At 44.3% G+C, this 22,924-nt stretch overlaps 11 protein-coding genes and 1 non-coding gene across 19 annotated transcripts; 7 read left to right on the top strand and 5 right to left on the bottom strand.

Annotated features, from left to right (window-relative positions):
• Positions 1-73: 73 nt before the first annotated feature.
• On the top strand, positions 74-4,234 carry LOC6498034 (serine/threonine-protein phosphatase PP2A 65 kDa regulatory subunit). Of its 3 annotated transcripts, XM_001961904.4 has the most exons (8): positions 74-433; positions 994-1,147; positions 1,204-1,622; positions 1,843-1,917; positions 1,981-2,746; positions 2,810-3,082; positions 3,261-3,461; positions 3,888-4,234. In XM_001961904.4, exons 1-8 carry the CDS (start codon positions 350-352, stop codon positions 3,914-3,916), a joined length of 2,001 nt encoding a protein of 666 aa, XP_001961940.2. In that variant the 5' UTR covers positions 74-349; the 3' UTR covers positions 3,917-4,234. The 3 variants fall into 3 exon arrangements, with proteins under 3 accessions (XP_001961940.2, XP_014761941.1, XP_014761940.1); XM_014906455.3 differs by lacking the exon at positions 3,261-3,461 and having other exon boundaries at positions 75-433; XM_014906454.3 differs by lacking the exon at positions 3,261-3,461 and having other exon boundaries at positions 76-433; positions 3,809-4,234.
• A 126-nt stretch (positions 4,235-4,360) lies between these two features.
• On the top strand, positions 4,361-7,927 carry LOC6498035 (inactive pancreatic lipase-related protein 1). Of its 2 annotated transcripts, none has more exons than XM_001961905.4 (6): positions 4,361-4,501; positions 6,165-6,348; positions 6,410-6,476; positions 6,594-7,001; positions 7,167-7,541; positions 7,602-7,927. In XM_001961905.4, the coding sequence occupies exons 2-6, from the start codon at positions 6,321-6,323 to the stop codon at positions 7,747-7,749; spliced, it is 1,026 nt and encodes a 341-aa protein (XP_001961941.1). In that variant the 5' UTR covers positions 4,361-4,501; positions 6,165-6,320; the 3' UTR covers positions 7,750-7,927. The 2 variants fall into 2 exon arrangements, with proteins under 2 accessions (XP_001961941.1, XP_014761942.1); XM_014906456.3 differs by having other exon boundaries at positions 6,160-6,348.
• Positions 7,928-8,282: 355 nt separating this feature from the next.
• On the top strand, positions 8,283-9,328 carry LOC6498036 (WD repeat-containing protein 82). The gene has a single exon (XM_001961906.4). It carries the CDS (start codon positions 8,283-8,285, stop codon positions 9,234-9,236), a length of 954 nt encoding a protein of 317 aa, XP_001961942.1. The 3' UTR covers positions 9,237-9,328.
• LOC6497506 (mitochondrial ribosome-associated GTPase 2) lies at positions 9,248-10,542 on the bottom strand. Its single transcript, XM_001961907.4, has 2 exons — positions 10,377-10,542; positions 9,248-10,313 (listed from the first exon to the last, which is right to left on the bottom strand). The coding sequence occupies exons 1-2, from the start codon at positions 10,515-10,517 to the stop codon at positions 9,324-9,326; spliced, it is 1,131 nt and encodes a 376-aa protein (XP_001961943.1). The 5' UTR covers positions 10,518-10,542; the 3' UTR covers positions 9,248-9,323.
• Positions 10,543-10,600: 58 nt separating this feature from the next.
• LOC6498037 (haloacid dehalogenase-like hydrolase domain-containing protein 2) lies at positions 10,601-11,796 on the top strand. Its single transcript, XM_001961908.4, has 4 exons — positions 10,601-10,762; positions 10,833-11,129; positions 11,183-11,399; positions 11,454-11,796. Exons 1-4 carry the CDS (start codon positions 10,626-10,628, stop codon positions 11,616-11,618), a joined length of 816 nt encoding a protein of 271 aa, XP_001961944.2. The 5' UTR covers positions 10,601-10,625; the 3' UTR covers positions 11,619-11,796.
• Positions 11,653-15,103, bottom strand: LOC6497505 (alanine--tRNA ligase, cytoplasmic). 2 transcript variants are annotated; one of them, XM_014906230.2, is made up of 3 exons: positions 15,019-15,103; positions 13,767-14,771; positions 11,653-13,709 (listed from the first exon to the last, which is right to left on the bottom strand). In XM_014906230.2, the coding sequence occupies exons 2-3, from the start codon at positions 14,759-14,761 to the stop codon at positions 11,804-11,806; spliced, it is 2,901 nt and encodes a 966-aa protein (XP_014761716.1). In that variant the 5' UTR covers positions 14,762-14,771; positions 15,019-15,103; the 3' UTR covers positions 11,653-11,803. The 2 variants fall into 2 exon arrangements, with proteins under 2 accessions (XP_014761716.1, XP_001961945.1); XM_001961909.4 differs by having other exon boundaries at positions 14,863-15,026.
• A 74-nt stretch (positions 15,104-15,177) lies between these two features.
• LOC6497504 lies at positions 15,178-16,079 on the bottom strand. Its single transcript, XM_001961910.4, has 2 exons — positions 15,857-16,079; positions 15,178-15,797 (listed from the first exon to the last, which is right to left on the bottom strand). Exons 1-2 carry the CDS (start codon positions 15,973-15,975, stop codon positions 15,245-15,247), a joined length of 672 nt encoding a protein of 223 aa, XP_001961946.1. The 5' UTR covers positions 15,976-16,079; the 3' UTR covers positions 15,178-15,244.
• Positions 16,080-16,102: 23 nt separating this feature from the next.
• LOC6498038 lies at positions 16,103-16,907 on the top strand. The gene is made up of 2 exons (XM_001961911.4): positions 16,103-16,531; positions 16,588-16,907. The coding sequence occupies exons 1-2, from the start codon at positions 16,202-16,204 to the stop codon at positions 16,867-16,869; spliced, it is 612 nt and encodes a 203-aa protein (XP_001961947.1). The 5' UTR covers positions 16,103-16,201; the 3' UTR covers positions 16,870-16,907.
• On the bottom strand, positions 16,861-17,255 carry LOC6497503 (dolichyl-diphosphooligosaccharide--protein glycosyltransferase subunit DAD1). The gene has a single exon (XM_001961912.4). It carries the CDS (start codon positions 17,253-17,255, stop codon positions 16,917-16,919), a length of 339 nt encoding a protein of 112 aa, XP_001961948.1. The 3' UTR covers positions 16,861-16,916.
• A 439-nt stretch (positions 17,256-17,694) lies between these two features.
• LOC6498039 (proton-coupled amino acid transporter-like protein CG1139) lies at positions 17,695-21,943 on the top strand. 4 transcript variants are annotated; one of them, XM_014906460.3, is made up of 7 exons: positions 17,695-17,796; positions 17,966-18,238; positions 18,291-18,396; positions 19,514-19,682; positions 19,874-20,780; positions 20,839-21,011; positions 21,072-21,943. In XM_014906460.3, the coding sequence occupies exons 4-7, from the start codon at positions 19,544-19,546 to the stop codon at positions 21,314-21,316; spliced, it is 1,464 nt and encodes a 487-aa protein (XP_014761946.1). In that variant the 5' UTR covers positions 17,695-17,796; positions 17,966-18,238; positions 18,291-18,396; positions 19,514-19,543; the 3' UTR covers positions 21,317-21,943. The 4 variants fall into 4 exon arrangements, with proteins under 4 accessions (XP_014761946.1, XP_014761945.1, XP_001961949.2 ...); XM_014906459.3 differs by lacking the exon at positions 18,291-18,396 and having other exon boundaries at positions 17,966-18,195; positions 19,883-20,780; XM_001961913.4 differs by lacking the exon at positions 18,291-18,396 and having other exon boundaries at positions 17,966-18,195.
• On the bottom strand, positions 21,847-22,479 carry LOC26514641. The gene has a single exon (XM_014906866.3). The coding sequence runs from the start codon at positions 22,410-22,412 to the stop codon at positions 21,972-21,974; it is 441 nt and encodes a 146-aa protein (XP_014762352.1). The 5' UTR covers positions 22,413-22,479; the 3' UTR covers positions 21,847-21,971.
• A 333-nt stretch (positions 22,480-22,812) lies between these two features.
• On the top strand, positions 22,813-22,910 carry LOC6508078. Its single transcript, XR_046192.1, has one exon. It is a non-coding gene; the product is annotated as a U6atac minor spliceosomal RNA (small nuclear RNA).
• Positions 22,911-22,924: the final 14 nt, after the last annotated feature.

The raw sequence follows: 22,924 nt of genomic DNA, 5'->3' as shown, positions 1-22,924 counted from the left end.
TTCTAGTTTTGGTATTTTTCAGTGTTTCAGTTTCAATATATCGATAGAAAAAATACTGTCCAACAAGTAGACATTGCCCTGTTATCGTTATCGCTCCCGTTGTGTCACTTGGAAGTGAAAAATAATTTGCCAAGCGACGACGTCCCATTTTCTTTGGAAAACTAATCATAGAATTTGTTATAGCAAACTTGCAAAGTGAAGCAGGCATAACGAAAAAGATTGTGAAATTGTTTTGTAGCTGTTAACAAGTTGAATTGCGAATCGCCAAAGGGCAAAAATCGAGTGTGTTGCCTCCAGAGTAGAAAAACCGATTTTCAGTGCGTGTGTGTAGCAGAGACGGCAGAAAAAAATGGCAGCAAGCGACAAATCTGTCGACGATTCTCTATATCCCATTGCGGTGCTTATTGATGAGTTGAAAAACGAGGATGTACAGGTTAGTATTACTATCTAAATTCAGTCAGATGCGTTTCTCGAACTTGCGAAATGTCGAGGTGCTAAATGCAGACGCGTGCCCTCGGTCCTGCCACAAATGTGTATTTGTGCGAAAATGCGTCATAGTATGCATAGCTATTTATGTGGGTGTGCGAGCGCTTAATGTGTGTGCGAATGTGCATACATTTGCGGCCAAAATAAAAGCATTTTAATTTTTTTTTCTTTAATCTCCTAAAAATCTATAAAAAGGTCTAAATCGATTATGTCTTCCAAGCGCGGATTGCATCTAGTATATATTTTTTTTTGCAGTATTGCGTTGTAGGAGTTTTGGTATTTTTTAAATGAAACATTTTAATCTGTATGTAAAAATATATATGTATTTAAAAAATAAACATCCCATGAACTAAGTTTCTATACATAAATTACTTCATCTATTAGCCCCCCAAGGTGATTAAAAGAAATACATTTAATTAATTTTTATTTATTAAACTAACCAACATTTGGCTTTTATTTGAAGAACATCTTATCACTTATTCCCCCCCTTAAATTTTCTGCTTTCAGCTGCGTCTCAACTCTATCAAAAAGCTTTCTACGATTGCCCTAGCTTTGGGCGAAGAGCGCACCCGGTCGGAGTTGATTCCCTTCCTCACTGAAACCATCTACGATGAGGACGAAGTATTGCTGGCTTTGGCCGATCAGCTGGGCAACTTTACAAGTGAGTTTAAATCACCCAATTTAACAGACCACCATTTTCATATTCTTTTCAAAAAGGTCTCGTCGGTGGCCCTGAGTACGCTATGTACTTGATCCCACCACTCGAGAGCTTGGCAACCGTCGAGGAGACCGTGGTGCGGGATAAGGCCGTTGAATCACTGCGCACCGTTGCTGCCGAGCACAGCGCCCAGGATCTGGAGATTCATGTGGTGCCGACGTTGCAGCGTTTGGTATCTGGCGACTGGTTCACCTCGCGCACATCCGCTTGTGGACTCTTCTCGGTCTGTTATCCTAGGGTCACGCAACCCGTGAAGGCCGAGCTGCGCGTCAACTTCCGCAAGCTCTGCCAGGACGAGACCCCGATGGTGCGTCGGGCGGCGGCCAACAAGCTGGGCGAATTCGCAAAGGTCGTGGAGACCGAGTACCTCAAATCCGACTTGATTCCGAACTTTGTTCAGCTAGCTCAGGACGATCAGGTGCGTTACTTTCAGAAAAACATAAAGAAAGGTTAAAATTACTTTATATTTTAGCTGTGGAATATAATTTATAATATTATTACTTAATATATACTAGCGAAAATGTTAGTTATGTAATGAATACATTAAAACTGAATTTATTTACTTGATTTCCACTTGCACCAGATAGCAAATGTCTTAAAAAAATGCACATTCATTTATATTTTTATTTCCATTTAAGGATTCTGTGCGTCTGTTGGCCGTCGAGGCATGCGTCAGTATTGCCCAACTGCTTCCCCAGGACGATGTCGAGCACGTAAGTGGATCCCAAAACCCTAACCGCTTCGCCCTAAGCTAATTAAGTTATATTTTCATTTAGCTGGTTCTGCCAACCCTTCGCCAATGCGCAAGTGATTCGTCCTGGCGAGTGCGGTACATGGTGGCGGAGAAGTTTGTTGACCTCCAGAAGGCAGTGGGCCCAGAGATCACTCGTGTGGACTTGGTACCTGCCTTCCAGTACTTGCTCAAAGACGCTGAGGCCGAGGTGCGCGCCGCAGTTGCCACAAAGGTGAAGGACTTCTGCGCCAACCTGGACAAGGCCAACCAAGTGCAGATCATCTTGAGCTCTATTCTGCCCTACGTACGCGACTTGGTCTCAGATCCCAACCCCCATGTAAAGTCCGCCTTGGCCTCGGTCATCATGGGACTGAGCCCGATGCTGGGAGCCTACCAGACAGTAGAACAACTATTGCCTCTGTTCCTCATCCAACTCAAGGATGAATGCCCGGAAGTGCGTCTGAACATTATTTCGAACCTGGATTGCGTGAACGATGTTATCGGCATCCAGCAGCTGTCACAGTCGCTCCTGCCAGCAATTGTCGAGCTGGCCGAGGACTCCAAGTGGCGCGTCCGCCTCGCCATCATTGAGTATATGCCCGCACTGGCCGGTCAGTTGGGACAGGAGTTCTTTGACCAGAAACTCCGTGGTCTGTGCATGGGTTGGCTGAACGACCACGTCTATGCCATCCGCGAGGCAGCTACCCTCAACATGAAGAAGCTGGTGGAGCAGTTTGGAGCTCCCTGGGCCGAACAGGCCATTATTCCCATGATCCTGGTTATGTCACGCAACAAAAACTATTTGCACAGTAAGTATTAAAGGCTAAGAATTCCCAGAACCTTTTGGAATTATATCAAATATTTTTTTTCAGGAATGACCTGCTTGTTCTGCCTGAACGTCTTGGCCGAGGTCTGCGGCACAGACATCACTACCAAGCTGCTTTTGCCCACAGTTATCGTGCTAGCTGCCGATCCCGTCGCAAATGTTCGCTTCAACGTGGCCAAGACCCTGCAGAAAATCTCTCCCTTCCTCGAGGCCAGCGTTATCGATTCCCAAGTCAAGCCCACACTCGACAAACTGAACGCGGACACGGATGTGGACGTGAAGCATTTTGCTGCACAGGCCATTGCCGGTATAGCAGCAGGTAAGAATCGTTCTGAAACAACTTCTCATAGGGTTTAATTGAAAAGAAAGTCAAAAAAACTTGAAAATTTTAATTACCGGTATATAAGTATTTCGGATTTTATTACTAACTGTGCGATTTAAGTTTGTAAATGTCCGTCTGCGAGTAGTAAGTTATTGATTTTGATATCCTGCCGTAGAAATGGAATTGAATGTGTTTAGAACGGCGATACCGCCGTGCATGGGAGCTAAAATAGAGGCGGCCATGGACTCGAAGCTGATCGTGGAGCCACCGCCCATGGTGCCGGCTAACGATGACATTTTGGAGGAGATGAACGCGAAGGCTGCGGCGGCGGAGGTGGCGGCGGCAGCAGCGGAACCTCCCAAAGTTGAAATGGAATGTTAGAGGATGAGTAGATAAGTAGATGTTCTTCCCGCTGTCTCTCCAGCCAGTTCCAATGCCAGTGACGATGTGTCGAACCCGCAAACATATACAATATTCGTTGATCCCCCGCATCCAACCGTGATACACAAATCTATTTGTTTTTCAAGATAACGCAGCTCAGTGTCCCCACAACAGACTAGAAAGGAGGCCGCCTCCCCCAAGTACTAACTTAAACTAATTGTTGTACCATCTTTTTCTGTCTCTTTCCCGGTATCATCTCCACCACGTGGCTGTCTCTCTCACTCTCTCTCTGTGTGTGTGTTTGCGTGTGTGCAATAAAATATTTGTATATTTTGTTTACAGCGTAATCAACCTTCTTGCATCTTTTTTATTCTATTTTTAAATTGTATGTATTTAACACCGGCAACAAAAACATATGTAGCAACCACACTCAAGAACGGAAAATTGTAGTGGATCCTCCCGTGAGGTGTTGAACGCTGCAGCCAATGCTGGTGGGAGAAAAGAAATGAAAGGATAAGAGGAGATCGCATTATGGATGAATGGAGGATTATGGAGGATGAGAAGAGTCACCAATGCCAGCATGAAGGGAATACCACTGATCGCCACACAGATAAACATTATTACTTACATACTTATATTATATATATAAATTACCACATAGGCGTAAAGATCATTATTAAAACCATGCGTAGAGTTTGAAACATTTGATCGCATCTGAATGCAACAAAAATTGTAGTAAAACAATAAAAACAGTCAAAATATGAGAAATTATGTTATTTTGCATTTAAAAGATACAATTTACGGTTAAGTTTTTGAAAACTTTTGTGAGCTTTTGTTATCGATAGTCTGCATCGACCTTTCGTTGTTGTTTACCTGCCGATAGTTTGTGTCTTGTTGAGCGAATTTTTTTTGAACGAGATCAGTCGTTTTTTGCTGCGACGCCGATCTGACGTGTTTTTTTTTTGTCCATCGGCCTAGCACTTTTTGTTTTTGTTTTACCCAACTCGCGATTGCAATCCCACGCTCCGAGCCCTCGTAAGTCCCATTGAAGCCGACAGTGTTCGAGCCCACTCGAAAATCATCGCCATCATCGTGAAGAGCCAAATGGGGGGAATCAGATGCAAATTCGATTGAGCAACTGGGTGGAACCAATCAATTATTGGCGTTTTCTGTTGAGTTTGTGTCTGAGTATCTGTGTCCGCCTAAGTAAACACACTTGTGATTATCAATTTTCCGCTGGTGTCGCAAACTTTGCGACCGATTTCCGTCCACTGACCCTCCTCTCTCGTGCCCCGGCACGAGAAGTCGCCGCGGCACTTTGTCAACGCAACAGGTGTCTACGGTCCACCTTAATTACGCGAATATGTCATCTATGCTGAGCTGTAATGGTTATTATTGTTATGTTATTTGAGTACTATTATTATTTTCGCTTAAAGTGGCGCGTTTCACTAAGCACTTTGCCTTTCCGTCCGTTAAACGCCTTGGCGCCTAACCACCTCTACCCACTTCCCGATTTCCCCCCAACTGATGCCATTATCTGACGGCTAATTTCCCCCCCGATAAGCCGAAATATAAATTGAAGTGCTCTTTATTTATGTCCGTAGTATAATATATATATAATGATGAAGCTAAATATGAGGTTAAAATAAAAAGGCCGGTACTTAAATTACATTTGCACGCGTTGGGGTGTCCGTGAGGGGCAAGTGAAGTGGGACTGCGATTTCGTCAAACAACAATAGGGAAACCTGAGTACAGTGGTACTTGCCTACAAGCGAATTTTTAAGGAGATTTTGTTTAAAATTTAAGCAGAGAAGTAGCTAACAAGTTGTTTAAGTTCACCTAAAGTTATTATCATTAATTTTATTTAAAACTTTCATCTTAGGCTGTCTCTACTGTGTGGCATTGCTGTAATTTCAGGTCTGCATATTTTATCATCGTTGTGCCTCCATTCAGACCCAGGTTAAGGTAATCTGTGGCAATGGACAGTAAAGCCCAAAGCAAGTCGAACTGACCCCGGGGCAGCTGCTTTACCAAATTCTCTAATAGCACTTTGGGTTTAATGTCTCATAGAGGTTGACAAGATCAACATTTTATAGCCATTTTAAAATCCATTGTAGTAATGTTAAGCAGTTTGTTATAAACCATCTTTATTTTCAAACTTTCGTTTTTAAAAATTTATAGCTTCAACAATAAACAGGTAATTTATAGTCTTGTGGAATTAAAAGTAAACTTTATTAAGTTCCATGTCATTTTAAAACTATTCAAGTTCTCCCAGAAATGCCTTTTGAATAAAAATGGTTCATTTATGATTTGAAATTTGCATTTATGAGCCATGTTTTCGAATTGATTTCTAATTACCTACTTGAGTAACTAGACTCCGAGGCGCCATAAGGCGCTATAATCCGAATAAATTCGCACTTGTTTAATGAAATTAACTAGCGATTAGAGAGTCAGTTATCTAGGATCCGGGTATACTTGTGGGGAAGAAGTGGATCAGACGATCCACTGTAGGTACACATAAATGATGCATGGACAGGCGATTCGTGTTGGACCTCCAGGCGGACTTTGCTGCCGTTGGTGCCACTTTTGTGATTCACTATGGTCATGTCGCAAGCCTTCTTTCGCCGCGCGAAACACTATCTTATCCGAATAATATTGAAATTTAATTAGAGTTATCAATTTGAATGGTTTAGGCCAGGCCACGCCGCCTTGATCCAGCGCCTAATCGAGTGTCCGGCCCAGTCACTGCCAATAAGCGCATGGAAGCAGAGGATAGCCGGAAAAGCAACACGGGTCACGTAATCAATCATTTTATGGACTAGGAGTACAACCACCACCACCACCCCCTACGAAAATGCACAAGGCCATTAAAAACAAATCCAGTAAGTAAGTGGACAAAAAAGGCACAAACTGTTTAAACAATTTGGATATCTACTTCCACAGGGTTACTGTGTGGCCTCAAGGATTCGAGAGCAGATCTGACGACGGCAAAGTTTATACTTTATTATGGGTAAGTAGGCTTCTTAATTTATATTGATTTAATTGTAGAAAATATTTAAATATTTAATTTTCAAGGATATTCAATAAATTGATTAAAATTCCAACTTTTATCTATTTTTTTCGACAGACCCACGGTGGCTGATAGTGATATCTATGACTTAACTGATTACCAGAGTCTGCTGGAGGACGAGCACTTGGATTTGTGCAAGAATACGGTTCTCTATTTGCATGGCTATATCGAAGATCCGGACGTAGAGAGCATCCATGTCATAGCTGAGGCGTATTTGGAGCGCAAGGACACTAACCTTATCGTTTTGGATTGGGGGGAACTGGCCGATGGCAACTATATATTCGATGCCCTGCCCAACCTTAAGCAACTTGGACCGGAACTGGCCAAGGTACTCCTTCAAATGTTCGACCATGGGCTGGATATTGAAAAGTTCCACATAGTCGGCCACTCGATGGGAGGTCAACTGGCGGGACTAATTGGCCGGGAAATATTCAAGCGCACCAAAGGCGTCCGAAAGTTAAAGAGGTAAGTGAACTTACATAACAAACACATTCCCATTTCAATTAGTTTACCAAATGTAGCGAGGGATTTGAATACGAATAGCAAGTGTTTCACGCTTCCAACTTAATTCTATTTAATTCTTTCCTATTTGAGAGATTTTTAAGTAATACAATTTTACTTCTTCGCTAGAATTTCCGCCCTGGATCCTGCCTTTCCTCTGTTCTATCCCGGAAGTCATCTGAGCGCCAGTGATGCCGAGTTCGTGGACGTCATACACACGGATGCCTGGCTATATGGAGCTCCCACCAGCACGGGAACGGCGGATTTTTGGCCCAACAGTGGCAAGAGTCTGCAACCTGGTTGCCCCAAGCGCAACTACAAAATGCTCAGTGACAACGACCTGGCCAGTCACCGGCGCAGCTGGTGGTTCTGGGCTGAGAGTGTATCCGATCGCTATCCAATTAGATTCGATGCAGTGCCCGCAAAGAACTGGTCCGAGTTTAAACAGAAGAGAACAATCGAGACGTGCCCGCCAGTTGTGATGGGTCATCATTGCCCCACGTCGTAAGAAAAACAACTTTAAGTAACAGATGTTTAGAAATAATTTTTTTAATCGCTTTCCAGTGTACATGGCAACTTTTACTTACAAACCAATGGACAAACACCATTCGCCAGGGGAAAGGAAGGAACCGTTTATGTGGAACCCAAGGAGCTGTTAGGCAATACACACAGTATCTGCCCCTGCGAGACTCCGCATCATGAACAGAAATAGACCGCTAAACACCGCTATTATAAACAGCTTTAGCTTCCTTAACGCTTTATATCACATATTGTTTAATGGAAATATATAATTGTTGACTCGGAGGACATCCACAAAATCACCTACTTAATTGTACATATTTGTTTATGTATATTAGTAAAGAATTAAATGTTTTCGAATTTAAAATCAATTCAAAATGTGTTTATTAATAAAACTAAAGCATAGCGCTGAGTGTAAAATATTGTGCAGTTGAAATAAAAAATCTGTATTTTCTTAGGGGCCACAATATATATTATAAAAAATATCTTTATTTAAGCTTGGCTTAAACCTCTCACATCCTTAGGCATGCGTTTCGTCACCTATGTGGACTGCCGTAATATTGGTTCCGATAGAACTAGTTCTTTTTATCGATAGATTCGCGCTCGAATATATCGGATCCAGGCGTCACGCTGTAAATTTCACGCCGATATAAATAAATATATTCGACATCCCTAATTTGCGTCAAAAGAAGAAAACATTAACAATCACGATTTTGGGATTTCAAAATGAAAATAAAACTAATTGATTCGGTGGTGCGGAGTTTCAAGGTGGCAAAGATCTTCAGAGAAAACACAGACAAAATCAACGCCATCGATTTTGCCCCCAATGGTGAACACCTCATATCCTGCAGCGAAGACGACCAGATTGTAATATACGATTGCGAAAAGGGCACGCAGTCGCGGACGGTGAACTCTAAGAAGTACGGCGTGGACCTGATCCACTTCACACATGCAAACAACACAGCTATCCATAGTTCTACCAAGGTCGACGACACCATCCGGTACTTGAGCCTCCATGACAACAAATATCTGCGCTACTTCCCCGGCCACACGAAGAAAGTCATATCGCTGTGCATTTCGCCGGTTGAAGATACTTTCCTCTCGGGCTCGCTGGACAAGACCCTGCGGCTATGGGATCTAAGATCACCCAACTGTCAGGGTCTAATGCATCTTTCTGGCCGACCCATTGCCGCCTACGACCCTGAAGGCCTCATTTTCGCAGCCGGCGTCAACTCGGAAAGCATCAAACTCTATGATCTTAGGTCGTTTGATAAAGGTCCATTTGTAACCTTTAAGCTAAACCAAGAAAAGGAATGTGACTGGACTGGATTGAAGTTCTCCCGAGACGGCAAAACAATTTTAATAAGCACCAATGGCTCGGTTATCCGGTTAGTGGACGCTTTTCACGGCACACCGTTGCAGACCTTCACTGGATATCCGAACAACAAAGGCATCGCCATCGAGGCCAGCTTCAGCCCCGACTCACAATTCATCTTTTCGGGCAGCACCGATGGCCGAGTTCACATTTGGAACGCAGACACGGGGAACAAGGTGTCCGTGCTGAACGGAGATCATCCCGGTCCAGTGCAATGTGTCCAATTCAATCCCAAGTACATGATGCTGGCCTCCGCGTGTACCAACATGGCCTTTTGGCTGCCCACATCTGAAGAAGGCTTGTAGAGATAGATGTATCATTTGTGTGTTCTTGATAAGGTTTAAGTTTAATATAAAAATAACAATTGTAAACACCATCCATTGGATTCCAAACTAAATGTCGGTTTTGTGCCTGTCGTACGACCTGCGTATGCTGTCTAGGAGGTTACCGAGGTTCTTGCCCATCTTGGCACTGATGCCAAGTACTGGATTCTGTAGTCTTCTTTGCAGCTCTTCAAAGTTGGCCTCGCCCTCATCTTTATCCAGTTTGTTGGCTACCACCAGCTGCGGGCGGCTGGCCAAGCTTCCTCCAAACTGCCGCAACTCGTGCATGAGTTGCTCGTAGTGCTTCCAGGGCTTCGCAGCACTGGCGTCCAAGACAAATAGCAGCAGAGTACAGCGCTCGGCGTGCTTCAGGAACTGTATGCCTAGGCCTTTGTTAAGATGGGCGTCTGGAACCAGTCCAGGCAGGTCGGCTATGGTCAGCTGGACATGATCATCGTACAGAACGGTGCCGAGGTGGGGGCGTAGCGTTGTGAAGGCATAAGGTGCCACTTTTGGCTTAGCGCGAGTCAAGGCGTTCAGCAATGTGCTCTTGCCAGCGTTTGGATAGCCAATCAAGCCAACATCAGCCATACTCCGCAACTCCAGCGTGTAGGAGAGATCCTCGCCAGTGGGTCCATACTCACACACCTTGGGGCTGGTTTCCTTGTCGGTCGTGAAGAAGCGGTTTCCTTTTCCTCCAGCACCGCCACGGGCAGCTACAAACATGAGATTGGCGTGCGCCAGGTCACCCACGATCTGTCCCTGGGAGTTCCTGATGACCGTGCCAATGGGCACCTTTATCAGCGAGTGTTTGGCGTTCTTTCCGTGGCAATCCTTGGCGCTGCCCCGTTCTCCTTCCTCTGCCCGCAATACGCTGTCCACGTGGTTGAAGTTGCGGACGTCGTTGGATGCCTGGAACACCACATGACCGCCGTGTCCACCGTCTCCGCCGTCGGGGCCGGCTCGCTCATTGCACCAGAGTTGCAAGAAAGAAACACAGCCGTCTCCACCTTTTCCGCCAATCGCCCGTACCCTTTTGGCGTCAGAGAAGTATTGTGCCTGAAATTATGAAAGATATTAAAGCCAAGTTATGTAAAATAAAGAGAAACCAATCTGTCGAACCTCCTTTCTGGTGGACTTGGCCTTCGTCGGCCGCAAGGCGGTAGCTGCCTTGCAGTAGTTTACTATGAACCCCTTTTGGCCCACATTTTGTGATATATCTAACAAAACTCTTCCTAAGAAGGATCTGCCGGTAAACAACATTCTTCAAATGTTCGAATACATAGACGTAGCCGAGAAGGGTGAGTGTGCCTCCATTCAATTCCGATAACTGATTCCGATAACATAAATAGACTGTAATCGAATGGTTAAATGTTTTTAATTTCGAGTGTGCGAAGAAATTATTTAAACTTAAGGAGGATGTCCATCCAAGCTGCTTTGATAGATCTTAGTGGGACGCTGCATGTGGAAGATGATCCGACACCTAATGCAGTCCAAGCACTAGTCAAGTAATTAATGCCATTATTGGTAATAATTTATTATATATAGTACACATTAAAACAATCTCTATAATCTTAGATTGCGTGACTCTGGTGTCGCGGTCAAGTTCGTTACAAATACTACCAAAGAATCAAAGGCTACGCTTCATGATCGGCTCTGCAAGATGGGATTTGAGGTGGACCGCTCGGAGATCTACAGTTCACTTAGTGCCGCTGTGGCCTATGTCGAGAGCGGCAAGCTAAATCCCTACTACCTTTTGTCGGAGGATGCTAGGAAGGATTTCCCCCCGGAGGACACGGAGCGATATCTGAATTCCGTTGTAGTTGGTCTGGCACCCAAGGAATTCAACTATGAGAAAATGAACAAGGCTTTCAAGTAGGATTGAGATTGAAGTACTATTGTCATTTTAAAAATTAACCTTGTTTCAGTGTGTTACTCGAAAAAAAGGATAACCAACTGGTGGCTGTTCATCAAGGGAAATATTACAAGCGTGGAGATGGCCTTGCTTTGGGTCCTGGATGCTTTGTCAAGGGTCTTGAGTTTGCCACAGGCCGGTCGGCGAAGGTGATCGGCAAGCCCAATGCCTACTTTTTTGAGGGCGCCTTGGCTGGCCGAGATCCCTCTTCCTGCGTCATGATAGGAGATGTAAGGATGATGATTTGTCATAAGCTCTTAAGAATTTCAAGTTTTCTTTTGTAGGATGCAACTGACGACATCGAGGGTGCAATGAGCGTGGGAATGCAGGGCATCCTTGTCAAGACTGGCAAATATTTGCCAGGAGTAGTACCGTCGCCACCACCCACTGCTCTGGTGGAGAACTTTTCCGAGGCAGTCGATTGGATAATTCAAAAAAATACAAAATAGGACGCTGTTGAACAGAATGTAATAAAAAATGTTATTTAAATGTGTATACAAATGCATTTATTTTATAAATAAGCAAAAAATTCGTATGAAATGCTGTTTGGAACAGATCAACGACTATCTTTAAGCATAGTTTATCAAAATTGTGAGTAAAATAAAGGCATTGCCGATTCCAAGTCTATTTCTGTTTAAGCCAACTTCGTTTGAGCGAATTTGGTTGCCAATTCAACGATCTCGTCCACCTTCTCGTAGTTTGTGCCTGAGGCCTGGGCGGATTCGGGCTTGCCACCTCCCTTACCACCCAAAGTGGCAGAGACGTGCTGCACCCACTCGTTCGCCTTCAGACCCTTCTCAACGGCACTCTTGGGCACCGAGCTCAGACAGAAGATCTTCTTGGAGTCGGCGTCGACGGAGAAGAACATGGCAGCAGCGTTTGGCAGCTGGCTGCGCACTTGCTTAAGGGCGGCGTCCAGCGCCTTAGTATTATTGAAGGCCTCCAGCTGTTCCACCAGCACGATGGCATCCGGATTTTTCTCGCACAATTCCTTGGCCTTTTCGACCACAGTTGTCGAGACAGCGGCGCGCAGAGCTCGTTCCTTGTCGTCCAGAGTTTTCTTAAGACCCTTAAGAAGGTTGCGCATTTCGTCCTTCTTCACGTACGGAATCGTGGCATGTGAGATTTGTTCTGTGAGCTCGACAATTTCCTTAACGTGGCTCTTGGAGTCCTTGCCGGATGTGTCCGCATCGATGGTTGCCTTCAATTTGACAATTTCTTGCTCGAAAGCCTCCGATTTTTTGAGCGCCTTCAAGGCTTCGGGGCCTGTCAGCGCGACAATGCGACGGATTCCCTTGGCGATGGCCTCCTCACTGCTGATGACGAAGTCCATGATGTGGCCCGAGCGTCTGAGATGAGTGCCGCCACAGAACTCCACTGAGGTCTTCTCACCGGCCTCAGAATCAGGATTCTGCTCCAGCTCGTCCACCGGTACTCCAAAAGAGATCACCCTGACGGGATCGGGATACACCTCGTCGAAGACGGAGCGAAGACCGCGAATTTTCTTGGCCAGGGCTAGTTTGGATTCCTTGGCGTATATGGGAACGTTATTGTAGACCATCTCCTTGGTCAGATTCTCCGTCTTAGCCACCTGTTCAATAGTCATGGCACCCTTGCTGTTGAAGTCAAATCGCAACTTTTCAGGCACTACCAACGATCCCTTCTGTTCGGTGTCTTTGCCGAGAACCTGAAGAAGGCAGTGGTTGAGAGCATGAGTGGCAGAGTGGTTCTTCATGGTCAGCCAACGGCGCTCCACGTCGATGTGCAGCTGCAGCTCATCGCCGACCTTCAGGGTACCCTCAACAACACCGATATGAAGGATGTAGCCGCCACGGTTGTATACGCGATCCACCAAAAACTCGTTAGCTTCATCGTTGACCTTCACAAGAGCACCCTGATCGTAAATTTGGCCACCGCTTTCGGCATAGAAGTTGGTTTTGTCCAGCACGATGCCGGCCTTCTGTCCGCTGGTGATCTCGTTCACAAATTGGTTCTCAAATCGCAGGGCTACGATTTTGCTGGTGCACTCGCCGTAGTTATAAGCAGAATCGCGTTCATCAGAAACGGCTTCGTACTTGTATTTGAATGAGTCGTTCGTGGGGGCTACACCCTGCTCTTGCAGCTGGGAAATAGCATGCACATCGAGGTTGATCTCCTCGATCTTACTGGCACCCTTGCCTTGTGACAGAATGTAGGAATTGTGCTTGGCTGCCTCATATCCTTCCATATCGATCTGCAGCGACTTCTCTTCAGCCATCAGCTGGGTAAGATCGACTGGAAAGCCGTAGGTATCATACAATCGCCAGGCGACATCTCCGGGAATGGTGGCCTGAGATCCAAGTTTTTCAATGGTACGGTTCAGTAGGTTGCGACCACGTGTTAGGGTCTTCAGGAACTGCAGCTCCTCCTCATTGATGATGTCGATGATGTGCTGGGGATCCTTCTTCACTTCGGGGAAGGCATCTCCCAGAAGGTCAACAACGGTATTCACCAGGGAAGCGAAGAATCCCGGCTTGGCATTGAGCTTCTCTGTTGCATAGCTTTGGGAAACAGATTTTGTCAAACTTTGTGACTCAAAGAATTTTAATTATGCTCACCGAACAGCACGTCTGAGGATGCGACGCAAGACATAACCACGTCCAGTGTTGTCTGGAGTGCCACCATCAGCCAGAGCAATGGTGATGGTACGGGCATGGTCGGCCAGAACACGGTAGGCCATATCGATTCCATCCACATCATCTGTTCCAACGCGACCCTGGTAGGCTGGTGCACCCGTGCCGGCCTGGATGGCTTCGAAGAGGGGTACAAACAAGTCCGTGTCGTAGTTGGACCTCTTGTTCTGGATGACGGAGACCAAGCGCTCGAAGCCCATGCCGCAATCAATGTGTTTCTTGGGCAAAGGCTTTAGGCTGCCGTCGGACTCGCGATTGAACTGAATGAACACCAGGTTCCAGATCTCCAGAACATCAGGGTCGTCCATGTTCACCAGCTCCGGCACGCTGCGTCCACCGATCCGGTCGAAGTGCAGCTCAGAACAGGGTCCGCAGGGTCCAGTTTCGCCCATTTCCCAGAAGTTGTCTTTCATGCTCCCAGGCAGGATGTGCTCTGGCTTGAGTCCCAGGTCAAGCCACAACTGCTTGCACTCGAGATCGGGCTCCAGCCCGCTGGCCTTGTCTCCACCGAAATAGGTCACGTAGAGGCGATCCTTTGGCAATCCAAGTCTTTCAGTGAGGAACTGCCAGGCCCAGGAGCAAATCTCCTTCTTGAAGTAGTCGCCGAACGACCAATTGCCCAACATCTCAAAGAAGGTGTGGTGGTACACGTCCTTGCCCACGTCGTCCAAGTCGTTGTGCTTGCCGCCGGCCCGAATGCACTTCTGCGTGTTTGCCACTCGCACCCACTTGGCCATTTCACTGTTCGGATCGGCTGTGCCCAGGAAGATGGGCTTGAACTGGTTCATGCCGGCGTTGGCGAACAGCAAAGTGGGATCGTCCAGGGGAATCGTGCTGGACGAGTGCACGTAGATGTGCTTCTGCTCCTTAAAGAAATCCAAATACGCATCGCGTACCTCCTTGGCGGTCAGGAACTTCATTTTTCTGCAGCTAAAAAGTGAAAAGTGTTATAAGAAGAGTCGAAGTGCAATGTAGAGGTTGCCACGCGACAATTGGAGCACCCCTAACCCCTCAAACTGACCAGCAATCCGGAGCAGTGAAAGTGCACACCAATAAACGTGACTGAATTACACAATTTTCTTGTGAATAAAATTAGAATAGCTCAACAATTTACTTTTCCCGTTTGGAATGCTCTGTTACTGCGACAGAAAACAAGTTACTGAATCGTATTACTCACGTTTTAAATGCAAATACAAACAAATTTCGTCAGCCGACTGCAGCAACGTGTGGAACACTCGATACTTTATGCGGCATGAAATGAATACTTTTTCCGATAATATTTTATCGATAATTCTCACCTGCTGTTTTGACCGTTGAATTAAAGTTAAAGCTTAAATTAAAAAGATAAACAATATACATGTTTTTTTATTGCTTATTTTAATAAAGTCAACAAGTAAAAAACGTTAAAAGTCTATTCTCTGGGGCATGTGATTAATTTCCAGCTCGTGTTCAATTTCTTTCATCCGAAGCATCAACTTGAAATTTTGCTTGTCCTCTTGGCCAGTCAGAAACATTGTCAGCAACGCTTGGATGCAAATAATGGTACCCAATGCCGGCACAATTGGTCGTGTAAGCTTGCGCCATAGATTGAACACCTCTCGGGGAGCCTCGGTGACTGAAGGTAACCGGTAAGTGTAGCAGCGGGTGGCGAACATAAATGAGGCAATCGGCGCCAATATTGTAGGATAGACTATTCCCAGTCCCGTCTGGAAGAAAGCACTTCGAACTTGGATACAAACAGGGCATTCGGCCAGCGGGTTAAGTAAAATGGGTCGCTGGATGAAGAACTTGTGCGACAACATGGTGAATATGGCAGGTACGGCGACAATTGGTAAGTAGCTAGACAGACGCCCGTGACCACCGAGGCGCAGTTTAGTGCGGTAGTGGTTGTTGATGTAAGCTCCCGTCACTGCCGCCATCGCACTCAGAATACCAGGTGTATATCTCAATGACCACCTGCCAGAAAAATGGAATAGTTGTTAGGTAAGCAGCACCTTCGACAAAACCCAACTTACACGTCGCCCAGCTTGTCCCAAGATGTTACGATCTTCCATTGATACTTTAGGGCCTGGTCTTCTGTTATCAGAACTGCATCTTTTGGTAAGTCATCGGGCCTGGCGCGGGACAATGCCATTTTGTCTAATTACAAATATTTGTTGATCTCAGTGCGCTAGAGATGGGCCGGCTACCTTTGAACCAACTTTGTTATCGATGTTTTCCCATATCTAATTATTGTCACATCAGCTGGTGATATAGTGTCGTAAAACGTCAAAACCGGTACCGATAAGGTGTGGCCGTATTATTCTGAAGTCAGGGCAGCAAAGCAGAATATTTTGAGAGTCCTTGCGGCTTTGTTCAAAATGCCGCATAAGCGTAAATCTAGAGTAAATTGGAACCAGAAGAATACCGCCACACGTCGTGCTCAATTGGCCCACCCACCGGCGGGGCCTCCACCGGCGGCCGTCGCCCCGGACAACGAGCAATGTCAGGAAGTCGAGGAAATCGAGCCGCAGATGCCTGCACCGGAATGTGTTACCTTCAGGGCACCTGTGAGCTGCAGGAAATTTGCCGTCCCGCATTATAACTCCTCAGTTCGCAAGAAGGAAGAAATAGATGCATTGAATAAGATGAAGGCAGTAATTTCGGAAGCAAATATGACGCCTAGCATGGTGACAGCTATAGCTCCGCGGGTAAGTCTCTATTCATTTGTGTTAAAGCATAATAACATCTTGAAAACTCCTAACAGGTCACTCATAAGATGAACTTTCCTCCGGATCAGGCAGTTTTTAAAGATCTCGTGCCTCTGAACGTCAACGACTCTGTTCTGGTGCCGCACAAGCAAGGGGAAACTTCAAAGAACCGAGCTACCAAAGAAACAGGACCCAAAACTAAACCCGAGCCCCAACTTGCCGACTATGCGGAGAAGATAGAACCCATCATCTTGGCCATTCCTGAGCCAGAGCTTCACTTAGACTTTCCACGGGAGGCTTTTGACTTTCTCGGCGCATACAGAAAAATATTCTATTAGTTACGTTTTATTCTAAATATATGTGAATGGTTGTGGTACACAGATTGTTAACCGATGAAGTTCATCACCACCAGGTGAAGGATAACATGGGCGAAGATAAAGTCGGCGAATCCGCGCTCCGGGGAAATTCCAGCGAAAACGGTCTTGTTCTGGGGATTGGCCTGTAGACGTAGACAGACGGCCAGGACGAAGCAGCTCACTGTGCTAATGAAGCCCGAAAGGAATGAGTTGAACGGGAAGGTTCCCACCAGGCAGCAGTAAACAAACTGGATGATGCCGGTCAACAGAATGTAGCCTAGGTAGATGTCCACCAACTTCAGCTTCTTGGGGGTGTTCTGCACATAGTCGTTGTAGAACTTGGACACGACGCTGGATAACTCGACCATTTTGACGATCCTTTTATTGTCTTAACTGACGATTTTAGGGATAAATGCCCGATTTTCAATAAATTTAAGGCAGACACGTCACAAATAGGGTGAAGTTGAGAGTGTGACCGTAGCTTGTTTGTGAAAATATCTACGAAACTAAGATATCAGTACAGTAAACATTGGATGCACTGTTAAAAATATAAATTTTTAAAATTTATTGCATAACGTAAATTTTTTCAGACTACTAGTTTAATAAATTGGTTTCTGGTAATTTCATTTTTTTTTAATGTTAAAATTAAATGTAAGAGGAATAGTGAATTTATAAATTTACTTGTGTGAAGAGGCGGATCATTTGTGAAATTTGAAATGATTATATAAATTATTATTTAAATTAGAAATAAAATAATTTATTTGTTTTTATTTAATTTGTATTTCGACTGTTTTTACTGTACACCCGAATTATCGATAAGCAGACCAAAACACAAGTCGATTGCGCCAACGATACTGCTGCTTCAGGCGAGAGGAATTTGTTATTGCGACTTCAGGGGAAATAATAATTGTGCGTGTTTGTACAAATAATAATAATAACAAGAAAAGGATAATATTTATTTCATGTGGAAAAAAATTGCTTGATATTAGTTCAGACGGTTGTGTTACAACGTGTTATCAATCATTCTCATGAATGAATATGAATCATTGTTGATGTTTTCTCTTCGTTTTATTCGCAGATACAAGTTTTGGCATATAGATAATTGGCATCCACCAAACATCTCCCCCACTACGCCCCACCACATCGCTTGATGGAATCGCTGAGCACTTCTCTTTTCATTTAATTTCTTTTGTGCACTGATAAATCGTTGTGACCTTCGAAGGAGCGTGTCTCAGCATTTATTTTCATTGTCAGCCGAGCGGGAAAAAATCAATGGAGGACCTTACGCCTCTAACCAACCTTCAACAGGTAGAAACACCCACACACGTAAATCCACATGCGCATGCCAAATGTATTTTTGTTTTGATTTTGTTGCCTATATGTTAATTATGATTTTTTTGCAGTTTTAGTTCCAAGTTTTATTGTTTATTCATCTGCCTGAAACCGCAACCACAACAATTCCAACCGCAATCTCTATTTGGCATTTCTCTAATTTGCCAATAATTTTATGTAAGTGAAAATATTGCTACAAATGCTACACAAATGGATGTGTTTGCCTGCAGATTGTGCAAGTGGGCGAAGGTCTACTACTGATAACCAGATAAAAATAAGTTACAATGCCTGATGCCATTGTTTGTTTAACAAACTTTATTATTCCCAAACAAAAATATCTTAAAACCCCGGTCTACATAAGTCTGTTGTTAGTCTGGCTCTAATCTTTAACAAGCAACTGCTTAGAATCGTGTTAATTATTCGGATAAAATATCTTCAAAACAATCCAGTATCTTAGTTATCAGAATTTTAATTTAAAATTGTGTTAATAAAAAGTGTTAATTAGGTTGAATACTGTATATGTTCAAGATTCTCTAGCTAATAACTCAAATGTACTTTAAAGTGACACATTTTAATCTTTATTTAAATATTTTAATGAATAATATATTTTATATTTGTACATTTTTATAAATTTTAAGAATATTTATTACTCAGTTAGTGTATTATTCGTTCAAATTTGTTTCATATTAAGATTATCAAATAAGAATTCATAATTTGTTTATGGGAAGTGGTAGTGCTGAGTCAACAAGATACAATTAATGGGTGGATATTGGACATATAGCTTGGATACATATTATATAATTGATTAATGGAATGGTCGGAGGGATCGCCGGTGATATTTGAGTCTTATCGCGGCTTACTATATAGCTTGTTTTTCGACTTGTCAGTGTTTTCGAAGCCGAGTAAGTGACTGGACTCGCAAATTTGATATCGACTTCCGATGGGAGCTTCGTCACAGACCCATATGCCAAGTAATGTAAGCGATCCAAAAACCGTACTTCGAGTCAAGTCCAAGGCTGAGTCCGACTATCGGTGAAAATTTTCCACTCTGCCCGATGCACTCCTCTCGCCTGGCACGCGTCCGTCATCCGATGCCGCACTATCACAAAACCCCTATTGTTATGCTAGTGGAAAAGTGAGTCAGTGGAATTTTTTTTTTTTTTTTCGACTAACGAGGCGAGAACCGGGCTTCGCAGACAGCTGAAGTTTTAGAGCGTTTCGTTTAGCCGGGCAGGGCGCATCAGCATCGTTCATCGTTCTCAATTAATTGTGATCCCCTGCTTACTTATTTTAGAATTCCGAGGGTGCGCCGCGCAAGAAAAAGATGTCGGAACGCCAGCCACTTCTGCTTCAGAGCGACGCCTCCGACTATGAGGGCAGCCGGGGATCGGCGGTGAGACCCGTGCGTAGCTCTCCGCCGGACAACACCTTGGTAAACGTGCACAGCGAGGATAGTCTAGCTGGTGAGTTTGTGTGTTATTCATTTTAATCTCGTAAATGAATTAATATTACCTCCAAACCAAAACAAATAAAGAAAAACGCTTTCTTTGTTTTATGATTTGTTGAAATTTTTGATTATTATATTTCTTATCAATCATTAAACTATTTAATTAAACAATATCAAACTAACATTATTGTTCTTTGTTTCTTTGAGTGCACGCAGCTGCCTCTGGATCTGGAGACGATGAAAACGGATCTTTGGACAAGTCCGGCTACAATCCAACCCATCACCGCACCCTGGAACATCCGACGTCTAATTTCGATACTCTGGTACATCTGCTGAAGGGCAACATAGGCACAGGGATCCTGGCCATGCCAGACGCCTTCAAGAACGCCGGTCTATATGTGGGACTCGTTGGCACCATGATCATGGGAGCCATTTGCACCCACTGCATGCATATGCTGGTCAACTGCTCCCACGAGCTGTGCCGGCGACTTCAGCAACCTTCCCTGGATTTTTCCGAGGTGGCCTACAGCAGCTTTGAAACTGGGCCGATCGGTCTGAGGCGGTATTCGTCACTGGCCAGGCGTATTATCACCACGTTCCTTTTCATAACCCAGATCGGATTCTGTTGCGTCTACTTTCTCTTTGTGGCTTTAAATCTAAAGGACGTAATTGACCATTACTACGTAATTAATTACCGCATATACTTGGTACTCTTACTAATGCCTATGATTGTGCTGAATTTGGTGAGGAATCTCAAGTACCTGACGCCCGTTTCGCTCATAGCCTCTATTCTCACGGTGGTTGGGCTGGCCATTACCTTCTCGTATATGCTCCACGATTTGCCGGATGTGCACACGGTCAAGCCGTTCGCCAGTTGGGCCACGCTTCCGCTCTACTTTGGAACAGCTATATATGCTTTCGAAGGAATCGGCGTTGTGCTGCCGCTGGAGAACAATATGCGAACACCAGAGGACTTCAGTGGACCTACGGGTGTACTTAACACGGGCATGGTTATTGTGGCATGCCTCTACACCTCTGTCGGTTTCTTTGGCTACCTGAAGTACGGGGATGCAGTCAAGGGCAGCATTACCCTCAATCTGCCTCAAGGCGATACGTAAGTTTTTTAATTGTTTCTATGATATTTTTAATATAAAAATATATTTATTTTATAGCTTGTCCCAGTTGGTGAAAATAATGATGGCTGTGGCCATTTTCCTCTCGTATACGCTTCAGTTTTACGTTCCCGTCAATATTGTAGAGCCTTTTGTGTGCAGCCACTTCGATACTCAGCGTGGCAAGAACACGGCTGCAACACTCCTGCGAATCATCCTTGTCACCTTTACCTGTAAGATTATATTTTTATCTAAATCGTAACAAGTATACTTAACAATTTCTCCTTCCGCAGTCCTGCTGGCCACCTGCATTCCGAATCTGGGCGCTATTATTTCGTTGGTGGGTGCCGTGAGCAGTTCAGCATTGGCGCTTATTGCTCCGCCAATAATCGAAATATTTACCTTTTATAACGTTGGATACGGCCGATATAAATGGATGCTGTGGAAGGATATTGCCATTATGATTTTCGGCCTTTGTGGGTTTGTTTTCGGCACTTGGGTCAGTTTGTTGGACATCTTCAAAAAACACACAGACTAAAGTCCCAACGAAGACAAACGAACATACAGGATGGCTTATTCTGCCTACAAATGTGTGCGAATTTATGATTGAAGGCTTTATCTAGTTTTCCCTGTTCCAAGATGGTTCTTTTCAGTGGCGGTGCTCAATAGTTTAGATTATTTTTTTCTTGGCGAATAAGTTGTATTTTTTTGTACGTTCGATTAGCTGCAATTTGTACCAGACAATAACTAGCATTTTAAGTAGAAAGTTTTACGTTATGTTTTGATTAGTAATGTGAGTTGGAGATTCATTCTGTGTTAACTCGAGGACCGCACAATGCCAAACGTGATTTTGCGTAGTATTCTTAAATAAATTATTGTTTAGATTTTACTATGTAGACTAGGGGGGTCAGGGCTGATCATTCCAAAGCAATGGCAAAGAATATCCCAAATACCGATGTTAGCTAAAGTTATCTGCATACTTTTATCGTTCTTGTATTTGTAATTATGAATATTATATACTCCTTATACACTTATTGGAACCCCAATCTCGACCTCTGATAGTGTATATATATTTTTACATCTAATTCGATGTATCAACAAATGTTCTTTAATTGTTTATCGAGTAACAAAAGACAATAATTAATATAATGTTTATAAAAATCAATATCACGCCGGTTTTCTTTAAGTTTTCTCTACCACAGAGGTTGAATTGCTACTTGAAGGGGAATACCATTGGAATTAATGACCTCCAATGGTCTCGCCGATAGGAGGACCAATCCTTGAGATTGAGGACGACGCTTCAGTTGCTTGGTTAAGCGGGCCGGAGCCTGTTCCACGGGCTGCACTTCTTCAGCGTCCGGATCGGGCGTAAAGTCCTGTGGGTCTTCGTCACTGGGCAGTTGCTCCACGGCATCAGTGGGTGGGGGTCCGTAGGTTTGATCTGGAGGCCCGTAAGTCTCATCTGGCACTCCTTCTTCGAAGGGTATTTCAGGTTTTAGCTCCTCGGCGGATGGATATGGAGCAACCTCTTGCTTCTGCAGGCGTTTTACTGACTTGGCTGGCAGGGCGGAGATCCCACCAAATGCCAGGATCACCACAAGAAGGGAAAACAAAGTCTTAATGGTTCCGCACATATTGGATATGAAGTACTGATTGAACTGTGGATGATTGATAAATTGTAACCCGGAGCTTCTCTTTTTATATGCTTGGCTCGGCCACTACTACGTGGTTGGGATTATTAAACATTATATATTTTTGGGTGTGCACTATGGGTCACAGTGGCCCTTGTGTAGTGGTTGACAGTGGTCACGTTGCAGGTAAACCAAAACGGGAAGTCAAAGCGATTAATTTCAGTGTCAATGTTACTGAAGAAAAATAAAATTAAATATTAATTAAATAAATATTGAGCATGGTAAACCCCCAAGAAAAAATAATATTAAGTCCAAAAATATATATTTTATCGTTTGGTTATAATTCTCAACTCATTATTCAGCACATGGAGCGTATAAAATGCGGGTTGTAACCCGCGTACCTGTGTTGTTTGAAAGGAGAGCAAGTTAGCACTCCCCTAGACAAGGATGGAACACATAAACGGTCGGCTGGGCACAAGACAAAGCCGACCACAAGTTTTTTTTAGATAATATAT

This window comes from Drosophila ananassae, chromosome 3R, assembly GCF_017639315.1.
Source record: "Drosophila ananassae strain 14024-0371.13 chromosome 3R, ASM1763931v2, whole genome shotgun sequence".
In the NCBI taxonomy this organism is placed as follows: domain Eukaryota; kingdom Metazoa; phylum Arthropoda; class Insecta; order Diptera; family Drosophilidae; genus Drosophila; species Drosophila ananassae.
This window is presented reverse-complemented; position numbering and strand designations above follow the sequence as displayed.